We start from the raw sequence: 25,056 nt of genomic DNA, 5'->3' as shown, positions 1-25,056 counted from the left end.
CTCAGGAGGCTGAAGTAAGAGGATCATTTGAGCCCATGAGTTCAAGGTTACAGTAAGCCACTATCACCCTGGGCAACAGAGCCAGAGGGAGACCCTGCCTCAAAATAAATAATTAAATTAATATAATATAAATAAAATTAAAATATCTACACAGGGAAAAATATGCCAAAACCCATCAGCAAAGACTGTTTTTGATTACTCTAGGGTGCTAACCCACTTAAATTCTAAACCACCATCCCTTAAACTTCTTTTTCTATTTCCTTTTTTTTGCTTTAAATTCTTCTAAGGCTTACTCAAGCATGCAGTTTAGAGGTGCTTGTTTTGAACAAATTAATCTTACGTTCATAAATGTAAACTAGTAACAGAGTATAAAACAATACAAGAAAAACCGTTAATTTTATTGGTATTACAGTATATTTTTAATACAAGCTAAATACAAACACAATTCTTACATATTCAGCCACTTATTCTGCAAAACAACATGACAAGATCAACCTTGAAAAGTTCATAAAAACCAAAATCCAGAAAATATCTTCCTCAACTCTAAGGACTCCATATACAAGTGCAAAAATTGCTATTTGTCAATAATCACATTAAGTGTTGAGTTATTGACTGAGCAGTAAAAAACAATTTCTGACTTTTAAATTAAATAGCTCCAGATAAAAGCATGTTATTTTCCACATATGCTATCTTTGTATTCTGCACAGAGTTCCAAGGCAAAGATTGCTTCTGGCTTTATGAATTACCAGAGATGATGATTTGTGTGGCTGACTTATCACAGGTCTTTTACTCTTCCTTCCTGAGAGATCCTTAGCTTCTTTGGGAGGTGGCATATGAATTGGTTTCCACGGAACTGGATTATAAAAGGCTGGTTCTGGATAGGAATTTCCACTGTAAAAACCTAAAATTATTGAAAAATCAGATCAAAACAAGGAAAAACTTCTTGACATCAAAGAAGCCACTTAAAACTTCTAGAAAAATGTTAAAATGTCAAGTGGACAAATTATCACTAATAAGCCAATGTGATTTATTTAAAACTTAAACTCCTTGATATTTTCAAAGAAGTAACACTTTCCAAATACAGTAAATATTACAGTTAAAATTAAAACATAAAAACATAAATGATAAGTCTAAGAATCCAAATAACATTAGTGTTAAAATCTATGTAAATGCAAACTCCTGTAAAATTTTTACTAAGAAATTAATTTTACAATCCTTAAATTGAACAAAACTTTCATTTTCTTAACTCGGTCTGGGAAACTACTGATTGTGTACTAGCTTCCTCTTGTCAGATACTGAAGTTTACAGAAAAACATTTATTTTTCATATGAAGTTATAGTAAATCAAGATTCTTGTTTAGAATCACAGAAATTCTGAATCAGTGTCAATAAGATTTCACAGTATCACTGTAATTGTGTTATGAGTTACGGAGCACTCTTTTGCTAATGTATATGAAATGTTTAAAGTATTGTGATGTCTGACATCTAATAAGCACATCTGAAGGAAGAACCTTTTACAAATCATCTCCACATCCTTCAGTCACTACTGGCACAAAAATTCCTTTATTTCATAATTTATAAAAATGATATCAGCATAAAGAATAAAGAAACTTAAGTACAACATTTACAGACAAATATGCTGCTTGCTAGAATTAAACTCATTAAAAATGACAAAAATTAATAAAACAATCCATTATTTTAGTAATTAACTTCTAGTCAATATGTTTAGTATTCCCACCTAAACTTTTAACTTTACTACTCAATTACTGGGTTAAAGCCACTGCTTATTACTCTTTTTTTCAAGCAAGAAACAAAAAGGAGCAGGCTATGCTCAGTAGCTAAAACAGATGACCTTCGTGACATATGAGAGAGGCCTAATCCTGACAGCAGGAATGTGTCTTTCAGACACTGGCAACCCACTTTGCATAGATATGTCAACACTCACTTCACCAAGATGGTCAAAACAAAGTCTGGAATATGTTCTATTGTGTGAACAAAACAGAATGGGAGTATTTTAATAATAAATCACTTAAACAAGTGAAGGCAGCTGTCAGCAAGGTATGAGCTTCCAACATGAAGCACAAAGAAAAACATGCACTGCCCTTTATAATCAGACCAAGACTAAAGGCCAGTCGGTTTTGTGTCTGGTTCATGTGCTGTCTAGTATTCTACCTAACACAAAGAATGTGCCAAGGACATGGGAGGCTCTGCCTTAGACAGGGTTAGAAAGAGAGGAGGCAAAACGACCCCTTAAAATATATCCTTATTAAGGCTTTATCATTGAAAAAATATAAGAGAACATTATTTCTTAATATTAGGAATCATTACTTTAAAGCATAAGTTTGCAGTTTTGTAACTATTGCTTTTAAGAAATACAAATGTGGAGAATGACAGTACATTTGTAGCATCTCCATAGGAACATGGTATGTTTATAATATAATCTTCCAGAAAATAGTAATTTGAAAGAAAAATAATTTTTACACATTTCTATTTCTGTCAAAAAGAGTATAATATTTGCTTCTGCAAACCATATTTATGTAAGCCACACAACATAAAAACCAACCTGTAAGTTTTCCATTGGCATAACCATAGCTCTTTGCAGCTGGACGAGGTTTATGTTTCGCATTTTCTAACCATTCCTGAAACTTTTTTTCTGCTATTTCCTTTTTCTCCTGTAATTCAGCTTGCTGTTGTTTTTCTTTTTCCTTAAAATGACAAGACCAAAATATTTCCAGGGATATTCTGTAACTATATATTCCATTCAAATTCTACTGATTTTTTCTTTTTTTTCTCCAGTAGCTTCCTACCTCCAATGGCTTACTGGCCATAATACTGAATCATATTTTTATAATATGAGTAGAATATTGAACATGATCAGGGATATACGTTAAGGTGTCCAGCTCTGAAAAACAATAAGACATCAAACCCACAAAGAAAAAACTATTTGCTGTTTTCAAAGAATAGTAATTTATAAAATGGTAGTAAGACTTCCCATAAAGTGCATTGAAAAATATTCAAAAGGAATAACAGCAACAAGTTTTAAACTTGACTAAAAAAATATCAACAGGCTTACTATTTCTCAACTTAAGAAAACTACAAATGCATATTCATTTTTGAAACTTAAACACAGCATAACAGGATAAACTGGGATAGCTTCACACATTTATTTTATGCTAAGCTAGTGCCAATTTTCTATTAGATACTTTTTCTAAGATGTAGTTGACACATATGAACACCAAAGTTATGTATTCTAACTGGTCACTTTAATAAAAATACCTTTTCTTTCTTCTTCCTCTCACATTCTTCAGCATTTTTTTTCTTTAACCATTCTTGATATTTTTCTTTTGCTTTTTCTTGTAAGTATTCTTTCTCCAGTTCCTTTGCTGTTTTTTCTTCCATTTCTTTATTAATTTTTTGTTCTCTTTCTTTTCTTTTCTTAAATAAAAATAGATAAATGTTAATTGTAATACCAGTAATGATCCTCATCTAAGGAAAAACTGTTGCATCCAGCAATTTTCTAAACTAAAATAGACATGGTATCATGACAGCTGGCACAACATGGTTTATAAAAATATATAACATACCTGCAATTAACAGTTCAATGTCAGTCTCCCTGCTGAGCTATCAGTTTCATGAGGTCAGTGACAAAGATCTTGCTCACCAATGTCCACTCAGAGCCTGGGGCAGTACTGAGTGAACAGCAGGTGTTTGATATGGTTTGGCTGTGTCTCCACCCAAATATCATCTTTGAGGGACCTGGTGGGAGGTAACTGAATCATAGGGGCAATTCTTTCCCGTTCTGTTCTCACGATGGTGAATAAGTCTCATAAGATCTGATGGTTTTAAAAAAAAAGAGTTCCCCCGCACAAGGTCTCTCTGTTTGCCCGCTGCCATCCATGTAAGACGTGACTTGCTCCTCCTTGCCTTCTGCCATGATTATGAGGCTTCCCCAGCCACACGGAATTGTAAGTCCAATTAAACCTCTTTCTTTTGTAAATTTCCCAGTCTCAGGTATGTCTTTATCAGCAGCATGAAAACAGACTAATACAGTGTTCAATCAAAATTTGTTGAATAAATAACAGTGAATAAAAATTACAATCTGTTAGACTGTCTGAATTTTAGCATTTTTTAATGGATATTTACTCTCATTCTAAAACAGGGGCTATATATATACACACACAATTTATATATATATCAAAAAAATCAAAATCTATGTATATATACACATATTTATATAATATACATATACATATACATTTTTATATATATAAATACACACACACACACACATATTTCCAGGGCAGTTTGTCAGTATTAATATTTGCATAAATCTTTTCCATCAGTGAATTAAGAGAGGAGAAATGAATAATGCTCATTAAACACTGTATGTAAGGGCACATCCAGACAAATCTCTGGCTATATAATTCTTCCATAGACCAGAGGGTGGCAAACTAAGGACTGCCAGTCACATCTGGTCCACCATCCACCTGTATTCCTAAATGAAGTTTTATAGGAATGTGGCCACACTCATTTGTTTACATATTTATTGTTTATAGTTGCTTTTGCACTATCATAGCAAAGCTGAATGGCTGCAACAGAGATTGCAGGACCCCAAAAGTTTAAAATATTAATTAACTGGCCCTTTATAGAAAAAAAAATATTGATCCTTGATACAGATTATAACTCAATATTTTTTCCTCCTTATTTAAAAGATAATCTGCCAACACAGCTAAATTCTAAATAACCAATGACATAGCTGGTCTTCTTTATCAAAGGTTTGGAAACAAATCTGCAAGGCATAAAAAGTATATGCAAAATAAATGCCATACATATCACCCAGGCAAATAATTATGAGCCAAGAAAAGAAATTTTTCCCTTGAAAGCAGCTAATAGAATACATTAATATAAGCAATTCAATTAAGACTCAACCAACAAACATCAGTTATAGATAAGGTATGTCTAGGGCTGTGCAGGAAAAGACAAGTCTTAAAAATTAAAGCTCAGGACGGGCGCGGTGGCTCATGCCTGTAATCCCAGCACTTTGGGAGGCCAAGGTAGGTGGATCACCTGAGGTCAGGAGTTCGAGCCCAGGCTGGCTAACATGGTGAAACCCCATCTCTATTAAAAATACAAAAAATTAGCTCGGCGTGGTGGCACACGCCTATAATCTCAGCTACTTGGGAGGCTGAGGCAGGAGAATTGCTTGAACCCAGGAGGCGGAGGTTGCACTTAGCCAAGATCGTGCCATTGAACTCCAGCCTGGGAGACACAGCATGACTCCATCTCAAAAAAAAAAAAAAAAAAAAAAAAAAATCTCAAGTAATTCCCCCAAGTAGTATCAAAGCTGCTGTATTTCCTTCTTGCTGGGCAGCTAATAGCTGTGAAACAGAATCTTTTCATGCTGAGAACTCAATAGCCATTGGAACAATACTGGATTTTAACTACTTCAAACTGTCAGAAGATCTACAAATTGAAAAGGACCTTGGAGCATATCTTGCTTAATTTCCATGTGACTCATGACTGTCCTCCACAACTTTACCTACAAGGAATCAACCAGTTCTTACACTGTTTTTAATTATAGCAGCTGACATTTATTGAGTGCTAACTATGCCTGTTACCATTCTACGTACTTTATTTGTACACACTCTCAATTAATTCTTACAATAATGATGTGAGGTAGATACTATTATTATCCCATTTTACAAAGGAGGAAACTAAGGCACATGGAGGGTAATTTGCCTAAGGTCATAGAGACGGTGAGTGGCAGATCACTACAGACATCATACAGAAATCAAAATGGGAGAATCCTAAAAACAATTTTATGTAAATAAATTCAATATTTTAAATGAAATGTCAAAATTCCTTAAAATATGTCACTTCCCAAAACTAATTTGAGAAAAAGTAGTGTCTGAATAACCCTCTACTTATAAAAACAATTCAAAATTAAAAACTTTCCTACAAAAATTCCAGTCACTGAAAGCTTCACTAGTAGATTCTATTACACAGTGAAAGATATTCCATATTTTAATATAAAATATTATTGTGGCATATCTTAATAGTATCAAATCCTAAAAAAATGATTTTAGAATATAGAGAAAAAGTAAACACATCAAAGCTCATTTTAAGAGTCCAGCATTATTCTGATATCAAAACCAGGCAGGAGTGTGGCTGGAAAAAAAAAATATGTTATAAACTTACATGTTATAAACATATGTATGCTACATACATGTTATAAACATGTATGTTAATGTTATAGACATGTATGTTAATGTTATAAACATATGTATGTTATATATATGTATATATAAAAAATATATATTATATATCAGGAACAAGGCAAGATAACTGCCCTCATCAGTAAAAACATGAAATATTGAGAAATATACTAACAAAAGATAATACTGCTATACATTGAAAACTAAAAAACACTGCTGAAATTAAAGAAGACATAAATAACTGGAAAGAAAAACCATGTTTGTAGATTTAAACTTTGATATTATTAAGATAGCAATTTTCTCCAAAATGATCTATGTATTTATATTTAGCAGAATCCCAATAGTGTCAAGCACTATTAGAACAGGCATTATTAGGGAAATTGATAAGCTGATTCTAAACTGTATATGGAAAGATGCAGGGCAACTAAAACAAGTTTGAAAAAGAATTAAAGACCTGGAGGATTTATACTATCTGATTTCAACAATAATAAAATCAGAACTATAAAACTATAGTAACAAGTTACTGTGGTACTGCACAGGATATAAATCAATAGAATAGAATAGAATCCAGAAACAGACCTATAAATATATGGTCAACTGATTTTAGACAAAGGTGCCAAAGTACTTTAATAGGCAAAAGATTATCTTGTCAATATTGTTAGGACAATTGGATATCCACATGCAAACAAATGAATCTTGACGTTTAATGCATACCATACATTAAAATTAAACTGAAATAGACATATAGGTAAAGCTAAAGCTATAAAGCTTCTGGAAGGAAATAGTGGAGAGTATTTTTACCCTCTTGTGGTGGGTAAACATTTCTTAAATAGAACACAAAAAACCACCAACTATTTTAAAAACTGAAATACGGAAATTCATCAAAATTTAAAACTGCTCTTTAAAAAATACCATTAATCAGTGCTTCTTCTTGTTAGTGAAAAAAAAAATACCATTAAGAAAAATTAAATGGGGAGTTCATAACCAGCCTGGCCAACATGGCAAAACTCATCTCTACTAAAAATACAAAAATTAGCCAGGTGTGGTGGTGCACTCCTATAATCCCAGCTACTCAGGAGGCTGAGGCTGGAGAATCACTTGCGCCCGAGAGCCAAGACCATGCCACTGTACTCCAGTCTGGGCAACCAGAGTGAGACTCTGACTCAAAAAAAAAAAAAAACAAAAAAAGAGAGAGAGAAGAGAGGGGAAGGGGAGGGGAGGGAAGATGGATGGATGGAAGGAAGGAAGGAAGGAAGGAAGGAAGGAAGGAAGGAAGGAAGGAAGGAAGGAAGGAAGGGAGGGAGGGAAGGAAGGATTAAATGGGAAGAAATATTTGCATCACATATATCTGAAAAGGGACTTATAGTCTGAATATACAAAGAATTCTCATGTCATACAACCCCTTCAAAAAATGGGCAAATGACTTAAATCAACACAACACAAAACAAGCCAACAACAAGAGATGTAGAAATGGTCAATATGTGTTATGGACTGAATTGTATTCCTGCCCCCTCCCAAATTCCTACGTTAAATCCCTAATCCCCAATGTGACTGTAATTGGAGACAGGATCTTTAAAGAGGTAATCAAGTTTAAATGAGGTCATAAGGGTAGGACCCTAATCCAACAGGACTGGTGTCCTTACAACAAGAAGAAGAGACACCAGGGATATGTGTGCACAGAGAAAGCACTGTGGGGACATAAAAAGACAGCCGTGGAGAGAGGCCTCAGGAGAAACCAAACCTGCAGACGCCTTTATCTTGATTTCCAGTCTCCAGAACTGTGGGTAAAGATATATTTCTGTTGTTTAAACCACCCAATTTATGGTATTTTGTCATGAAAGCTCTAGAAGACTAATACAATAAGCTTATGAAAATATGCTAAACATCATTAGATCTCAGGGCAATGAAAATTAAAACAATGGCATACCACTCCTCACTAGAAGGACTTAAAATGAAAAAGATTGGCCATACCAAATTTGTCAAAGATGTGGAACAATTGGAACTTTCTTATAACAGTAGTGGAGATGTAAAATGGTACAAGTACTTTAAACAAATGTTTGGCAATTTCTTGTAAGTTAAACACATAATTACCATATAGCCCAGTTATTTGGGTGGCATTCTCTTGGGTGGCATTCACCCAAGAGAAATGAAAACAAGTGTACACAAAAAGACTTGTACATGAGTGGTCACAGAATTTTATTCATAATATCCCAAACTGAAAACTCAATTGTCCATCAACTAGTGAACAGATAAACAATTTCTATGAAATTGAATGAAACAGATAAATATACTCTATGAAATGTATTTCATAGAATACTATAGTCAGCAATAAAAAGGAATAAGACATGAAATAGGGTAAGTTTTAAAACAAAAGACCAACACAAAAGAGTATATATTCTATCATTCCATTTATATGAAATTATAGAAAAGGCAACTCTAATCTACAGGTACAGAAAGCAGATTAACGGTTTCCTTGGAGCTGAGGCTAGCTGGGGGCAGGGAGTGGGGGTGAATGCAAAGGGGCACAAGGGAACTTTCTGGGGTGATGGAAATGTTCTATATCTTTACTGGTGCTGCATGGGTACCTAAATTGGCCAAAGTCATCAAATTTAAAATAGTTGTATTTTATTGTATGCAAACTATAGCTCAAGGGAATTAATTCTGAAAAAAAATCAGACAGACTTCTGTAGGATTTAAACTAAAGAAGAGTGAACAGAATGCCTTTAGTTAGCAAGAGGAGGACACAGCAGGCACTCAGAGTAGTCACTACTACTGAGAGAGGAAGCAGCCACTAACTGGCTTCAGATTTTCTGGCATGTTAGTTCTACACCACACAGAGCACAATAAATCTTCCTTCTTTAAAGACGCTGCACTGAGAGAACCTTTGTTTCACACAACTAAAGGAAACTAATATAACAATTGGCTACTTTAAGTTTCTGGATTTCTATTTTGCTTTATCCAATAGTGCTTTGCACATAGTAAAAGCTGAGTAAATATTTATTGAAAGCATGAATAATGTGATAACAATGTTATCAATCAGACACCTTGTTGATCTGAATTAATGTCTTACATTAGAAAATCAGTTGTGTTTTGAGAATTAAAAACTTTTATTTTTAAATAATTTTTTAAAACATTAAAAGTAAAGGCCCTTTTACAAAATATGTGATAACACTATCATAAACACATCCAGAAAATAAATTACCACGGTAACACAAATGTTAGGAGTACCAGATGAGCTAGAACATTTATTTTAAAAGCACTTAAGAATTTACAGTCATATTATAAGAACTAGCTTTGCTAATGAATGCATAAATTCTTTTTGTCTGATTTTTTGATAGAACACAGTGAAAATGACTTAGAGAAAATAGCAGCCACAGATACAGCTAAAATGTGAATGAAGCTGGAGGCAGCTGAGGACCACACACCATGAAATGTAAACAGAGGAGAAAAAAGCTAGATGCCAGACAGGAAGAGAAGAACCAGGAGAGCAGTCTTTACAAATAGAGGTAAATGTAACTATGTCTGAAAGAAGAAATCTGATAGGTCTTAAAGAAAAAAAAAAATTTAGAATAATCAATTATTCCTTAACATGAACAAAAGTTCTGCAGAACAGGTAAATATAACTTCTCAGTTTTATTTTTAAATAATTCTCAACATTATGGAATTTTGCCTTCAATAACTAGTGATTCATATCAGGGCAAGCCACTTCCTTCCAAAAGAAATAATTTTTTTTTCTTCAAATAATTGGATTAGGTCTATTGCCACTAATTAAAACAGTGAATATATTGTCTCCCAGCAGTATCTCACACTCTTAGACAAACAACAACTAGGTTTGACTGGCATGGTAAAATTAGCTTAATGGAGTTAGAAGATAAGAGGGACTTTTAGAGGAAAGAGCAAACTATTCTGCATGTATAAAATAATTGTGTTTTATAGTTACAAATTTCAAAAAGATACTACCCAAACTTTTATAACAGTCACAGAGACTTATTTTTGAATTTATTCACAAAGATCTCTTTCGTGTTATATCATGGGATGAAGCAACCTTTTTTAAAAAACCAAAGTAATTGACTTCTAAACAAATATGGTTATAACACACTCATACATCTAACCAATTTCCTTCTTGTAATACTTGGATGAAGAAGGTTATATCATCTTCAATTTACTGAAATTATTTACATAGTACTCTTATTAACACCACTGGGCATTAGATCAACAATAAAAAGTTAGAATTAAAATTTAAAATATTGTCCTGCAATTTAAACATTTTTCCAAATCTGTAAGATTGGATTACAATAATAAAAGCAATACCATTCTAAATATGTAAAAATCACAACAGAAGACAAATTGGCCACAGAATAAGTATTTTTAGAATTTCTAATGTGTGTGATCCATACAACAATATATTAAAATTAAAAGGAAAAAATGCATCCATTCAATGAACATCTTCACTCAACTATTTTTGTACATTTATTATGTGCAGGTACTCATCTAGCTCCTGGCAAACTGAACAACAGAGGCAAAAATCCCTGCCCTTATGTAGCTTACAATCCAGTATAAGAAGTAAACAATAAATTGAAAGATGTAATGGAAAGAGATCACAAACCGGGGAGTAGTAATTGTAAAGAAAAGGAGGAGACAATTAGGAACAACAGAAGAATTCTAATTAAGCCTTGGTGACCGAGAAGACAGCTGAATGAAACAGAGAAATGGCAGAATGGTTTTATGAAGGAGGAATGGGCAAAATGGGTTGTTTTAGATTTGCAGACTTGGGCACTTGCCATAAGGATTCAGAAGGTCAGGCCTAGAGATACAGACTTGGTGACTGCCTGCAGGCAAATATTAGTGCAAGCCACAGGAGGGAAAAAGGAGAAAAGTAGAGGGCAAAGGGCAGAAGACAGAGACTTGATAAATGTCTACCAGGATAGAAAAACAAAAGAAGCCAGAGAAGAAAGACTCTAAGAGAAATATTTTTTAAAACCTAGGTAATGAAGTGTAATAGGAAGAAAGATTTTGTAAAAGAGATACCAACGTGTGTATGCATTTTTCCCTCCTTACCTCCTCATTCTTTTTCTGAACCCATTCTTTGTGCTTTTCTTCAGCAATTATCTTTCTTTTTTCACGTTCTTCCATTTCTTTTCTTTTTTCTAGTTGTTGATTTAATTCCTGTGGATTTTATTTAGACAAAAGGCAACATTTAATAGAAGTACCCAAATAATCTATATTTTAAAAGTCTGAGGTTATTAACTAAATTAAACAAGAATATAGTCTCCTTTATACAGCATATGCCACTAGTGGCAATAACTTACTTAAGTAACCAGTTTATGATGAAAAAAAGCATTGGTAAAAGTATAAGTCATTTTTTAGAAATGTGCAAATAATTGCTTGGCAGCAAAACACTAGTTTCCCAGACTAAACTTCAGCTAAATTACCCTCATTGAAATCAACTTTCCCACACATAAATTTTGGCATCACTCTAAGCTACTGGCAGAAGCTCAAGAGAATTGCAACTTTTTTTTTTTTTTAGTTATAAGAAGCTTCTGGACTTCTGATGAAAGATAAAGCATAGGAATTAAATAATCCCTATATTAAAAATTTAATTCAGAGTTACACAAAAGAAATACAAAGAAACCATTCAATTTTCCTTAGGGAAAAAAAGAACCCAGAGTTTTCTTCACTGATTTTATAGCTGCTGAAGTGTAAAACAAAACCACATTCATATCCCAGATTATTTAACTGCCTTGCTGTCACTCGAATCTACACGTTTGGGCATTTCCTCAGGAAAAAGAATGTGAAAGGTATGGCCAAATAAAACTACAAGTTGAATGCCACCACTCTGTCACTCATCAGTTAAATTACTCCATTGGTTGAGAATGCTGTTCAAACTAGAATTCACTAGGGCTCCACAACCATAATTACTGGTTATTTTTCTTCTCTGTCTTTAGATACTAATAGTCAGATACCTTACGTATCTTCTATTGGTCTCCACTCTCCTCCCCAGGCCCCTGTTTCCCAAAGACCTACCTACCTGGGCATGGGTGGTAGTGAGAAAGACAATTTTCCAACCCTCAGACTAATTCCAGTGTCTTAAATGAAGATAAAGCTAGACACCAAGAACATCTCTTTTGCATTTTAAACAACTGGTCACAGGAAATCTGTCTTCCATAACCTCTCATCCTAAAATTCTGCTGCATAGAAGATAGCTGCCCTCACTCAGGAAGTCTTCCAACTTTTAAACACTATACCCCTAAAAGCAAATATCCATCTTTATTTTAAGGATTTTTCATCACTTCAGCAACTATTGTTCTTTGATTACTTACTCAGTATACTTTTAGGGTACAGCTACTATGAACCTAGCAAGAACTGATATGAAGATGAAATCCCAGAAGTCTCTGATCTAATGTGATTCTCTATACACCAAAGAAGTAAGCGCTACATTGTGAGTTATTGCATATTATAAAAGTTCAGAGAAAGGAAGGGAAGATGAGGAGAAACATCTGCCCTTCCCCCTAGCCTGGTATACCAGGCTAGTAAGAAATGAGCACCATATGAGGAATAGTGAAAAGATGGCTTCAAAAGGAGAGAGATTGAGAGGTGGGAGGGGTTAGAAAATTTAAGTGTGGTACTAGCAAGGTGAGGAAGGTCTTTTGAGACAGGCAAAGTAAAGTGAATGTTATGAAACAAGAATACCTGGCAAAAGGGAAAATTCAGAGCTCTTAATGACAAAGGCTGAAGATTGCATTTGAAGGGATGAGAACTATTCTGAGGAAGACTGAGTTTGCCATAGTATATGGGTTATAAGAAAAAGAAGGTCTGGGCCTCTGGGCCAGGCACAGTGGCTCATGCAAGTAATCCCAGTACTCTGGGAAGCTGAAGTAGGTGGATCACTTGAGGTCAAGGGTTTGAGACCAGCCTGGGCAATATGGTAAAACCCTGTCTCTACTAAAAATACAAAAATTAGCCAGGTGTGGTGGCAGGTACCTGTAATCCTAGCTACTAGGGAGGCTGAGGCAGGAGCATTGCTTGAATCTGGGAGGTGGAGGTTTCAGTGAGCCGAAATCACGCCACTGTACTCCAGCCTGGATGACAAAGTGAGACTCCATCTCAAAAAAAAAAAAAAAAAAAAGAAAAGGAGAAGATGGTTTGGACTTATGTCAGGAAACAAAAGGGGGGAAAAATTATACATACATATATATACACACACACACGTACACAAATACGTGTGTATATATGTATGTCTATATATGTATGTATACAAATATATAAATATGAAAGACATTAATTAATTGGCTAGATATAGACCTGACAACTATATATCAAAACTTTTCCAAAATAGTTCTAAATTTTATTTTCAAGAAAAGTAATTATTGGCCGGGCGCGGTGGCTCAAGCCTGTAATCCCAGCACTTTGGGAGGCCAAGACGGGCGGATCATGAGGTCAGGAGATCGAGACCATCCCAGCTAACACGGTGAAACCCTGTCTCTACTAAAAAATACAAAAAAAAACTAGCCAGGCGAGGTGGCGGGCACCTGTAGTCCCAGCTACCCGGGAGGCTGAGGCAGGAGAATGGAGTAAACCCGGGAGGCGGAGCTTGCAGTGAGCTGAGATCTGGCCACTGCACTCCAGCCTGGGCAACAGAGCAAGACTCCGGCTCAAAAAAAAAAAAAAAAAAAAAAGAAATGTAATTATTTAAATGTATAAAGACATGATTTACTATATATTTATGTGCCTTTTTAAGATTCTTCATTTAACTAAACTAAAAAATCAGAAAAAAATAAGCCCTGTACTCCTATTTGATGGTTAACATATTTTAGTTAAAGTTGATTGAGGGGTTAAAGAAAAAGGGTCAAAATGTACCTAGAAAATGCTACCAATAACCCAGTGTTCAAATCTCAGGATGTCTGTTCAAGTAATTTGCCAAACCAGAATATACATCATATTTTGAGACAGAACCCTCCCTTCCAAGGCTGGCCCTACTTAGAATTTCCCACCCTGAATGACTCCATGTTTACCACAAAGGCCAATCTCCTTCTGGACACAGCTGGAGTCTTCCTTCAAGAGGTCCCTACATAGTCTTCTGGTATACCACTGAATTTCAACAGGATTACAGATAGCTATTAATATTTTCCCATGGAATACAACACTTGATTATGGAAAACCAAAATCCAAAGAAGATCTTAAACATGCATTTGTATTTCAATAGGTTTTGCCTACTTTCAAATAATTTTTTACCACTGAAGGTAATATTAGAAAAACTGACAGTTTTGAGTTTCTCCAACAGCTCTATATCCTACCCTATTCCTTCATTAAGGACTGATGAATAAAATGGGGAAACGCAAGATGGTTTAAAAAAAGAAAAAAGAAGGCACCAGGACTATTCACAAACTAGGTAATTTTTATAATTTACAACTGATTATAATAATATGTTAAAGCAAATATTAAAAATTAGAATCAGCCAAAGACCATAGAGAACTTGGAGCAGGTGGCTAAAGGATTATTTTTAATAATTAAAAAGTAAACAAAAATTAAATGACCTACAAAACCAATATACTAGTTTTTCATAATGCTTGGTAACTGATTCAATGTTTACCATATTTATCATCTCAACAAAAGTTACAAATGTATAACATTCTGTAAGTGGGTAATTTTTATGAATTAAAATAATTTCTTAACCTGAGTCCCACAGAGATGTCTGAAACAAACCTAAATGTCTGATGCTCAAATCAAATTTATGAGTGTGGATGATCTTTTTAATGATTAAACTATCCTATAAATGTTCTCTTAAATCTTAAAGGAAGAAAATTAGAAAACCAGAGTTCATTAAAAAATAAATACTAAGTCTGACTCACTTATTTCTAAAATACATCTTGATATTATGGGAAAAGCATTTAAATGGAAGTCAAAGAATTAGGTGCCAGTCCCAGTTCTGCCACGAATGAAGCCTTGGCAAAGTTACGTTTCTGCCTTTCATGCTTTTTAGTTTTAATAGGGATGTGAGATGACTATTCTTTATGGTTAAAAATTTGATATGGTTTATAAACAAATTAGGGAACACAGTAAATAAAGATAGAAAAATAAGGAAAACATGAGATAAAAACAAAATAAAGGAAAAGGCAGTGAAAGAATGTGAATACCACAAAAGCTCAACATGAGTTTACAGCAAGCTTAGTTGGCCTATATGTTAGGATATCCCTGGCATAACTGATACGTAAGAGTCATGCTAAAATGGAATCACTTCAGAGTTAAGTAATAAAGCAGCCATAAGAAATGTCAAACTACTAAATACATAAAAAGGTTTTAATCTTTCAATCAAATTACAAATAATTATACCCTGCTACATGCTTATCATTGTGGTAGGGTTTATATTTATTATTTTAATCTTTTCTCAAAACAAATCTTCATAGCAGTTATTATGATCTCCTTTCACATATAATAACTTTATTGAGTGCTTTGTACATATCCTAATGTTCATTTAGTCCTCATAACAACACTATGAAGTAAATACTATTCTCCCCCTTTCACTGATAAGGAAATTGAGACACAGAAAGGTTAAAGATTTGCTCAAAGTCCAAATTTTCAATGCAGGAAGTGTGGCTCAAGAATTTACACTTTTAAACCAGGCACCGTGGCTCACACCTGTAGAGCCCAGGAGTTAGAGGCCAGCCTGGGCAACATGGCAAAACCCCCCTCTCTAAAAAACAATAACAAAAACAAAAATTAGCCAGGCGTGGTAATGTGTGCCTACAGTCCCAGCTACTCAGGAAGCTGAGGTGGAAGAGGAGAGGAGGTCAAAGCTGCAGTGAGCAGTGATCGCGCCACTATATATCAGCATGGGTGACAGAGTGAGACCCTGTCTCAAAAAAACAAAACAAAACCCAGAATTTACACTTTTAACTACTCCACTATTGCCTCTCTAACATCTGGCTTATAGATGAAAAAACTGAGGCTCAGAGCAGTTAATTAACTTTTCTAATGTCACAGAATTAGAATGGCAAGGCTAAAATTTCAGCCTTGTTCTGTGCAACTACCAAGCCCAGAAATTTTACTATCTCTGAAATTTGATTAACTTTTCTCTGTATACTGACTAAAAATCACTTGAAGTGACCCGCCTTTTCTTAATATAGCAAGTAACTTCTTGTGAGACTACAGATAAAGCCCAAAACCAGAAATTGAACTTTGTTCTACCATTAACTCACTGGATCAGTATTTTCCAAATTGTAAGTTTAAAACCAATTTAATGAATTATGACCAGCCTTTTGAACAAAATTAAGATGCTATTTCCCATACATATGTATAAATACATCTATATAGATATATATGTAGGTACGTGTTTTTATAACATAAAAAAATAGAGTGCTCACTGTGAACAAATATTCTTAAAAGCTACTAACTAAATAATGGAATTAGTCACTGAGGTAAGAGAAGTCTGGAAATTCAAAAATACACCCTAATTCTGAAAATAAATGAAAAAGCTTTAAGAAGGCTATGAATAGTAATGATATAAATAACAATACAAATAAAAACAAAGCCAGGCATCTTTATACTTTGTTACACTTAATCCTCACAAAACCCCTGTGACACAGGTATTATTTTATTCCTCTTAAGCAGATGAGAAAATGGAAACATAAAAGTTTAAATAACTTGCTTACACCCAGCAAATAAAAAGAACCAGGTTTTTATTATTCTTGCCTAACATCAACCGTAAGGTCTTTCTCAAGCCCTGTGTACTGCCAAGAGGAAATAAGTGCCACTCTCACAGCGCCCTTTTCCAGGAATAAATTTGTAATCTAGAATACAAAGTATCATACAATAGGAAAATAGCAGAATGTACTAGTTTTCATAATCATTTGAATTATGCCAAGCCTCTGAAACATGTGACTGCCTGCCTGGTTAGAAACTTATCAAATAATAACTGGTTTCAAAACTAACAGAAAAGTTATTCTAAGGAAGATCATGAAGCTTTTGTTCCCATGATTTTGTGTGTGTGTGTGAGTGTGTGTTTTTTTTTAGACGGAGTTTCACTCTTGTTGTCCAGGCTGGAGTGCAATGGTGTGATCTCGGCTCACCGCAACCTCCGCCTCTTGGGTTCAAGCGATTCTCCTGCCTCAGCCTCCTGAGTAGCTGGGATTACAGGCATGCACCACCATGCCCAGATAATTTTGTATTTTTAGTAGAGATGGTTTCTCTATGTTGGTCAGGCTGGTCTCAAACTCCCAACCTCAGGTGATCCACCTGCCTTGGCCTCCCAGAAGTGCTGGGATTACAGGTGTGAGCCACCATGCCCGGCCAATTCCCAGGATTTTTTTTGCAACAGTTACTAATAGACTGAAATATCCAACAAGAGTGAACCAGTTAACTATATTTTAACAAATATGTAATACATTTTAAATACATTTTAATAATATTAGAGAGCCATTTTAAAATGCTATAAAAATGTTTAATGACAGAGAAAAAGAATTTTATCCTGTTTCATTAAAAACAAGAAGTGTCCCTCATCATTCAAATGTATTTGGCTTCAGTGTTTGGATAGGAAGAATTCAGGTAGTGAGTCTGGATAGTGAGTGTAGGGGATGCCAATTTATCCAAATCTATTTGGTTGCCATGTTCTGAAACAGTAAGAGTTCAAAAAAATATGTGAATATTCTCATTAAAGAAGAGATGTGAAAATGCATCTAAAACTATTTGTTTTTTGAGTTCATATAGTAAAAGTTCAAAAGAGACTCAAGCATGGAAATGTCCATAAGTGAGGGAGGCACAGAGAAACTGAAACACCCTGAAAGACTAGCAAGCAGTTTCCCATCGCCCAGCACACAGGGCACATGCTCACTGAGTGACACACGGTGGGATGGGGCGGGCGGGGAGGGGCAGGTAGATTCCTGCCTCTATTTTGTTTCAGTAAAGTTAAAAATTTTACTGAGTATATACAACTGAATTTACCTTAGTTAAATGTACATATGTTGATGCTCCAGTGTATGTAGACATACAACATATATATACATTTGTACATATTTATTTCAAAATAATTTACATAGAAAATCTGGAAAGCTATGTCATAATACTAACAATGATCATCTTCAGACAGTGAAATTAGAGATTTTAATTTTCTTAATTATGCTTAGCTGTATTTTCCAAACGCTCTAACAATGAACATATTTCTATTATTATATTATAACTTAGTTATTAAATTTGATATAGTAAACTAACATACACGCAAAGACTTTGCTTTCAGGAATAATAACATTAACATTTTAATTTACAACTGCAGCTCTACTTTGTGAGCTCACAGATTAAATAAAAAGAATACTGTCTAGTTTTACCTCTAGAGCTTTCTGTTGCAGCCGGTCACGTTCTTCTTTTTCTTTGCCAATAAACCACACCTCCCATGGTGTCAGGCGGCTTTCTGGTAAGCACACCTGTTTCTGTTGTTCTTGGTTATCTTCTGATTCAACCTCAGTGCTACAAAAGAGAGGCTACTATAGTACTTGTGCAAGAACCTCTTTTGCTTCCTAGCCCAAATCACTTAACTGTACAGTAAAAGCAAAATTTAATACTGCATTTACAATATTGTGATTTTTACAAACATACACGAATTATACATAAGCATACATTTAAGAAATCATGAAAAGAAATTCTAATATTTGAATTAGTTGATCCAACAAACTGCCTTTGAATTCCTTCATCTTCTAAAACCACATTATTTAAAACCCCATTGGGATAATCCACACCCTATCCATTTGCCTCAATGCCAACACTTTTTTATTTCTAAAAATCTTACCTGGATAACTAATTACTCATTACAACATATAATCCTAAGCAGATCCTGAAGCGGGCTCTTCCCTTTCCCTCCCTTAAGTAGTTTAGGAAAAAAAGATTATGTAGTACACACAAAGAGAATGATAAAGCAAACATGTTAACAATTAGGGACTGTGGGTAAAGGGTAAATGAAAGTTCTTTATAACATTTCACCTTTTTTATAAGTTTGAAATTGTTTTGAAATAAGAAGCCACAAAACATTCTTTAACATTTTGGTTGACTCCCTTTTGCCAATCCTTAGATAGGGTGTATACGACTCTCCAGTCTGGTTACCTCCTACCATAGTCTCCATCTCCACCATACACCTCTGTCAGTCTGTCTCTTCTGGGTATAAGGAAAAATGACAACTCAGGGTAAAGAGAAGAGGGGCAGGGAAATAAGTACATACATAAATAAAGAACACAAGGACTTGGCCAGATCCACAAACCTCATGAAACTTAGAAAAAGCTTAACCATCAAGCCATAGAAAGCAAGGTTGTTCAGGACATAAGGTAGCTCTAAAGACTAGTTTTATAGACTCAGTTCTTTGTCTCTTTCACATTCCTGCTTCTAGCAACCAATTGCTTCACCCACTGCTTTGCACAACTTTTCTACTTCATAGATTCAGCATACTCATTATTTTCTGCTACTATTATTTCTTAATTCATTCATGCCCTTATGGAATTTGTATTCTCGTGGGAAAGAGACACTGTTGATATGTTATTTCTTACATAAGTCTTTCCTTCTTGGTCTTGCAGAAGGAACCCATCTGCCCCCACTGTAGTGCAGTTTCAACTATCACTACATGATGATGCCTAGATCAAGAATTCCAGGCCAGATCGTCATCTTGAGTTCCAGATCTTGATTTCCAACTATGTGATACATAACTCAACTTAAATATCAATCAGTTGAAAACAAATCTAATCATCCTCTACCATCCACCCACTACCCTTCCCACCAAGAAAGGTACTCCTCTTACAATCCTACATCAGTGAATGGTATCACCCTCCAGCCAGTTACTCAAGCCAGAAGCCCTAGCTCTCTGACTCCACCTGCTCCTTGTCAACATCTGGACCGCCCACCTCCCATACTCACATGATCACCTAGTCATGTTCATTCCTCTTTCCATTTCTGAAAGCCATTCTTGTTTCCTCCAACCTTACAACCACCATCCAGACAAAACTGGCCTCCCTTTCTCCCTTTCAAACGATTATCCACACCTTTTGCCAGATTCATCCCTCAAATGAATCCTTCTATCATATCATTCCTCATCTTAAAGTTCTTCAATGGCATCTTTACCCACAGGATAAAATCCAAATTCCTTAGCCTGACACCCATGAATCGGCCCTTTGCCTAACTTCCAGCCTCTTCTGTCACCAATAGTTGATCCGGACTCTACATTTCACTTACTAGGAACTCCTGCAGGTTGATGAATGTGCCACACCCCATGCCCTGTAACTTTCACCTAAATCTGAAATTCCTTTCTTCCACCTCCGCATAGGGTCAGATTAAGAGCTTAGATTTGGGCGTAAAACAGCCTGGGGTGAAATCCTATCTGCTTCCTCCTAGCTACGTACATTTTTAAAAAAACTTCTTTAAGCTTCTGTTTTCTTGTCTACAAAATGGAGATGACAGTTGTGGCTGGCTCCCTTACAGGTAGTATTGCATGAAACTATCCATGCTAAAGCACTTAATATAGTTCCAGGCACTCAGTAAGCACTTAGTAAGTCATTTACTATTATTACTATGACGAACTCCTACTGTCCCTTCAAAATTCAACTCCAGCACTGCCAGTAAAAATCTTGGGCTTCCTGTCACTTGTTCATCTCTGCCACAGGCCATGAGTTCCTTAAAGAAAACATATCTTAACTCATTTTTTTTTTATTTCAAGAGCCTGGCTTTACGGTCTAGAATATAGTAGGGTCCTAGGAAACATTTGTTGAAAGACAATCAGATCAGTGGTTTTTTCTTTTAAGAAATGACACTTTAAATGTTAAATTTTCTGCCTTAATATTTATAACAAATGTGTTCAAACTGCGTGGTGCACACACTACAGCTCTACTTATAATCAAGAAAGGCTTGACAAGTGGCTATTTGTGAACAAGATATTAATTACAGCATGGTTTTCCTAATGGATAGTGGTAGAAAAACCAGGATAAAGATGAATAGATAAACAGCAAGCCCAGGGCACATTACAAAATATTCCAGGAAAACGCTTCTCATTATCTTCTCCGAAGCTAACTTTGAGCTTAATCTCAGTTCTGACCAATACCCTTGAAGGTCAATGCATCTTCTAAATATGGCACTATTTATACCAAAAATACCTTGAGGTAATATCCATTATGTGCAGCTGATGCTTGAGTCTAGCTCAAAGAAGCCTTACCCGATTGGTTTTGCCAGTCAGATCAATGTGGCAGGTGAGGCATGGAGAAAAGGCATAAAATCCCACACAGCTCTAGGTTGCTGTCTGCTCCACAGAATACTCGCAGCCCAGAATAACGAAAGCGCTATGACTAGGTTGCCTGCTCTCTTCATCCTGTCACCCCCAAGCTGTCCAGGGCACCAAACAGAGGTCAGCATAGTAAGGAGGAGGAATGAGGAAATTTTCTAAACACCTACCTTTCCTGAAAGGAAGTGCTAAGTTTCTAAAGCATTTGACAATAATCACTGCATGTATCTGTTCTTTAGGAAGTGGGAAATGGGCATGCAGTCAGCACATTTATTGAGCACCTAACAAGCGTCTGATATTTGCCACACACAATGCTTGATACTTCAGCATTCTCTTTTCAAACCCACGTCCCAGCTACTCCTTTGATTCATAGGGACTGAAACGTGATAAGGAAGGCAGCCTTAGCCCTATGGTGCTTACCAGTTGATTCTGGCTTTGCATAAGTGAGACACACATACGTCTGCCTCCTCCCCTGGCAGGCTCCATTTAGTCAGGGCTTTGGCTCTTGGAAACTAATGCAAGGTTTCAGTAGCTGAGCGATAGTTCTGACGGTCATTTATTCTGCAGGTCACTAACTTTGTGTCCAGATTGCTTAGTCCAGTTGATTATGCTCAGAAAGTATTTCCCAGAGTCTTCGAATTTACTTTAAATACCTTTGAGACCAATTCAGTCCTGAAGAATACCTACAAACGCCCAGATGAACACAGATTACTGAAACCCTAACTCCACCATTAAATTTTACTATCAGGTTGATCAGAGGAGGCCTGTTTCTTGTTGCTACAACCAGCTGGATGAATGGCTTACTTGGTTACTCTTTCTGATCTCCATTCCCACCAATGTACTTACTTTCACTTCTCATCCGTAACTAATTCACTCCTGTAACCATGTATATGGGTTACTTCATACGGGTTCCATATTCCATTCACTCATGCTAGATATCAACACCCTGTACTGAAGGGGGTATCTTGCTATTTACACATAAAGCATGGGTTCTCTGGCCTGTATTTCTCAGACCTCCTGTACTGTGCCTTACACAGCCTGACAATCAGAAACTAGTAAATGATTTCCGAAGAAAACGCAGTACGTCTATCCCAGAATGGAGCTGCATTACTGGGCCCGTCTCAGAAATATTCCTACAGGGATAGGCCCTTTGCTCCATTTCTATATACCCAGTACTAGGCATGCAGTTTAGGAATGAGAACATGATCGGTCTGTCTTCGTAGTAGACCCAGGTCTGCTAATAACTAGGGGCACGCCTTTGAGTCACTTTTTGCATTCTGAGCCGTGGTTTTATTATCTGTAAAACAAGTGGACTGATTTAGGATTCAATTCCATGAGAGTAGAGACCAGTATCTTGTTTATGGTTTCCAGTACCTAGACTAATATGTGGCACACAATGTTTGCTGAATGAATAACAGTAGAAATAAACAAATTAAGGTAGTTTTAATAACCCCATTGATCCTAACATTCTTTGATACAATGACATCCATTCCTCTGTGCGTACTCAGATCCTATCTAACCACGTCGCCACATGCTGAGGTTGACATTGCTAATCTCTGTGCTTCAGCACTCTGTGTTATAAAAAGTGACCTGTTTACTACAACCTACTTCACTAGGCATCAGTATGTTTTCAGAATAACCAACCACAGGTACTACTAAGGTGCAGTAAACCACGTTCTGGTGTTCGGGTTTGGGATAAGAGTTCTGGAGTTCACAATCTGGCTTTTAAGGATTCATAGAACGCCTGAAATGGTAGCAAAGTTTTGTGTGTTTGAGACTATGTGAGTTTTTCTGGGAAGTGAGACCGCAGCAATCATATGTCAGGAAAAAAGGATTAAGAGCCGTAGGAAATCTACCGTCATTTGTAAGAATTTGCACAGGGCTCTTTATGTGCAAAAAAACCAAAAAACAAAAAACACAGCACCTCAGTCTGCAAGTGCCTGCTCTGCCTTTGGGTCGGAGGGCAGGAGGGTGTTAGAAGGGGGTACTTAGGAGGATCTAAGGAATCTTAAAAAAGGCTGAATCTGCCGGGCAGTCTCGGGTTTACCTGGCGCACCCCTGTAACTCCATTCCTCTCAGACTCGTCACTTTGGCCTCTGAATCATGGGCATCTTCATCCACGTCTTCCTCATCCTCTCGGTCACCGTCGTCCTCGTCAAACTGGAAGCTCTGGTGGCCAAGGGGAGACAACAGTGACCTGGTGGAATTGCTGCAGCTCAGCGGCAGCGGCGGCGACGGCGAGCGCACCACCTCCAACCCCTGCCCACGAGCGCTCGTCATAGGGACGGAGAAGGAACCCGAGGAGGGCCGTGACCTGGGTCTGCAGTCACCCGTGAAACCAGAGTAGGAAGAAGGAGAAGTAGGCCCCCAGCGCCCCGCCGCCCACATCTGGCCCGCCAAGTTCAAACTGGCGGAGCCGCGGCGGGGACGCGCTTTCCCAGCAGGCACTGCGCGCGCCAGACCAGCCAATCCCGGCCGGCACAGGCCCTGCGTTGCCATGGCGACGCGTGGAGGCCGGGAGGGCTTTGTCTGGGCCTGCAGAGCTTGGCTTCCTCCGCCCCGGCCTCTCTTGGCCAGCCTTTCCTCCTCTGTAGCAGGAAGGTGCCTGCTGTTTGCAAGCTTGTTTAGCACGGTACCTCCCCACGCCACGGGCGGGGTCCTGGCTCCCTACCGACAACTTTGAGGGCTTGTCCCTTGTTTGCCGTGGTGTTGCAGTTCATTTGGTACATGAAATATGTTACCTGTCACTGAATCAGGGAAAGTAGCAGAAACCAAAACTACCCCCTATATAAGGGGTCAGAATTATGAGCATCGGTCTGATTTCTTTCAGCGCAAGCCGATATATTTTGAGGAGAGGGGAGCGAACTAGATCCGAGTTTACAGATGTATTCCAGAACGTACTTTTAGGACAGTCTTTGCGTGTTTGGTAGCACTTCGTTTGCCTGGCATGTTAAGGGCCATAATTTGTCTACACGTGTGAATTTTTGACCTCTTCGAAGCCTCTAGTGTACGGTAGGGTCTGCGTAAAGCACAAGGGATAGATTATTAAAAGTCTCTCCCTTAAGTTCCTCATCCTTTTGTGGCGAAAAATCATCTCAGTAAATATGCTGATGTGCATTTTATATGGGATCTTAGGGTCACTCGGGAATGGGGATAAAGGTAGTAAAGGAGAGGTGGATGCTTTATTCATGCTGACAAAACTGTACATTTGTAAATAAATAGGGCTTTTGTCCAGTTCATAATGTATATTACCGGTAGAAATATCATAAATGAAAGCTGACTATGGCTACCACAGCACACAAAACTCTTTAGGGACCAGAGTGATACAAAAATCTTTGACGAAATCTAGATCTGCAAAATTTAACACAGGAGAATTAGCTATGGTAGAAGTAATAGCCACCAAAGACAATTCATAAGGCAGAGCTATAATTAATAAAATATGACTTGGTTAAATCTAAATGGAGTATTTTGTTCAAAATTCGGTGAAAACAAAATGAAAATGGAAGAAAATTGGAGCACTCCAAATGAGTAATAAAGTTGATCAAGGAATAAAAGTGACCTAATGGAGTTTTCGTTGTCGACCCTAGTTATTCAATATTGG

At 36.5% G+C, this 25,056-nt stretch overlaps 1 protein-coding gene across 1 annotated transcript; it reads right to left on the bottom strand.

The window, feature by feature from the left end:
- Positions 1 to 377: 377 nt before the first annotated feature.
- CCDC34 (coiled-coil domain containing 34) lies at positions 378 to 23,901 on the bottom strand. Its single transcript, XM_008003758.3, has 6 exons — positions 23,503 to 23,901; positions 18,532 to 18,670; positions 11,273 to 11,380; positions 3,276 to 3,434; positions 2,563 to 2,704; positions 378 to 901 (listed from the first exon to the last, which is right to left on the bottom strand). Exons 1-6 carry the CDS (start codon positions 23,841 to 23,843, stop codon positions 687 to 689), a joined length of 1,104 nt encoding a protein of 367 aa, XP_008001949.2. The 5' UTR covers positions 23,844 to 23,901; the 3' UTR covers positions 378 to 686.
- Between the last annotated feature and the right edge of the window lie 1,155 nt (positions 23,902 to 25,056).

This window comes from Chlorocebus sabaeus, chromosome 1 (assembly GCF_047675955.1).
Source record: "Chlorocebus sabaeus isolate Y175 chromosome 1, mChlSab1.0.hap1, whole genome shotgun sequence".
In the NCBI taxonomy this organism is placed as follows: Eukaryota; Metazoa; Chordata; class Mammalia; order Primates; family Cercopithecidae; genus Chlorocebus; species Chlorocebus sabaeus.
Note: the sequence above shows the minus strand (reverse complement) of the source record. Positions and strands in the feature narration are given on the sequence as shown.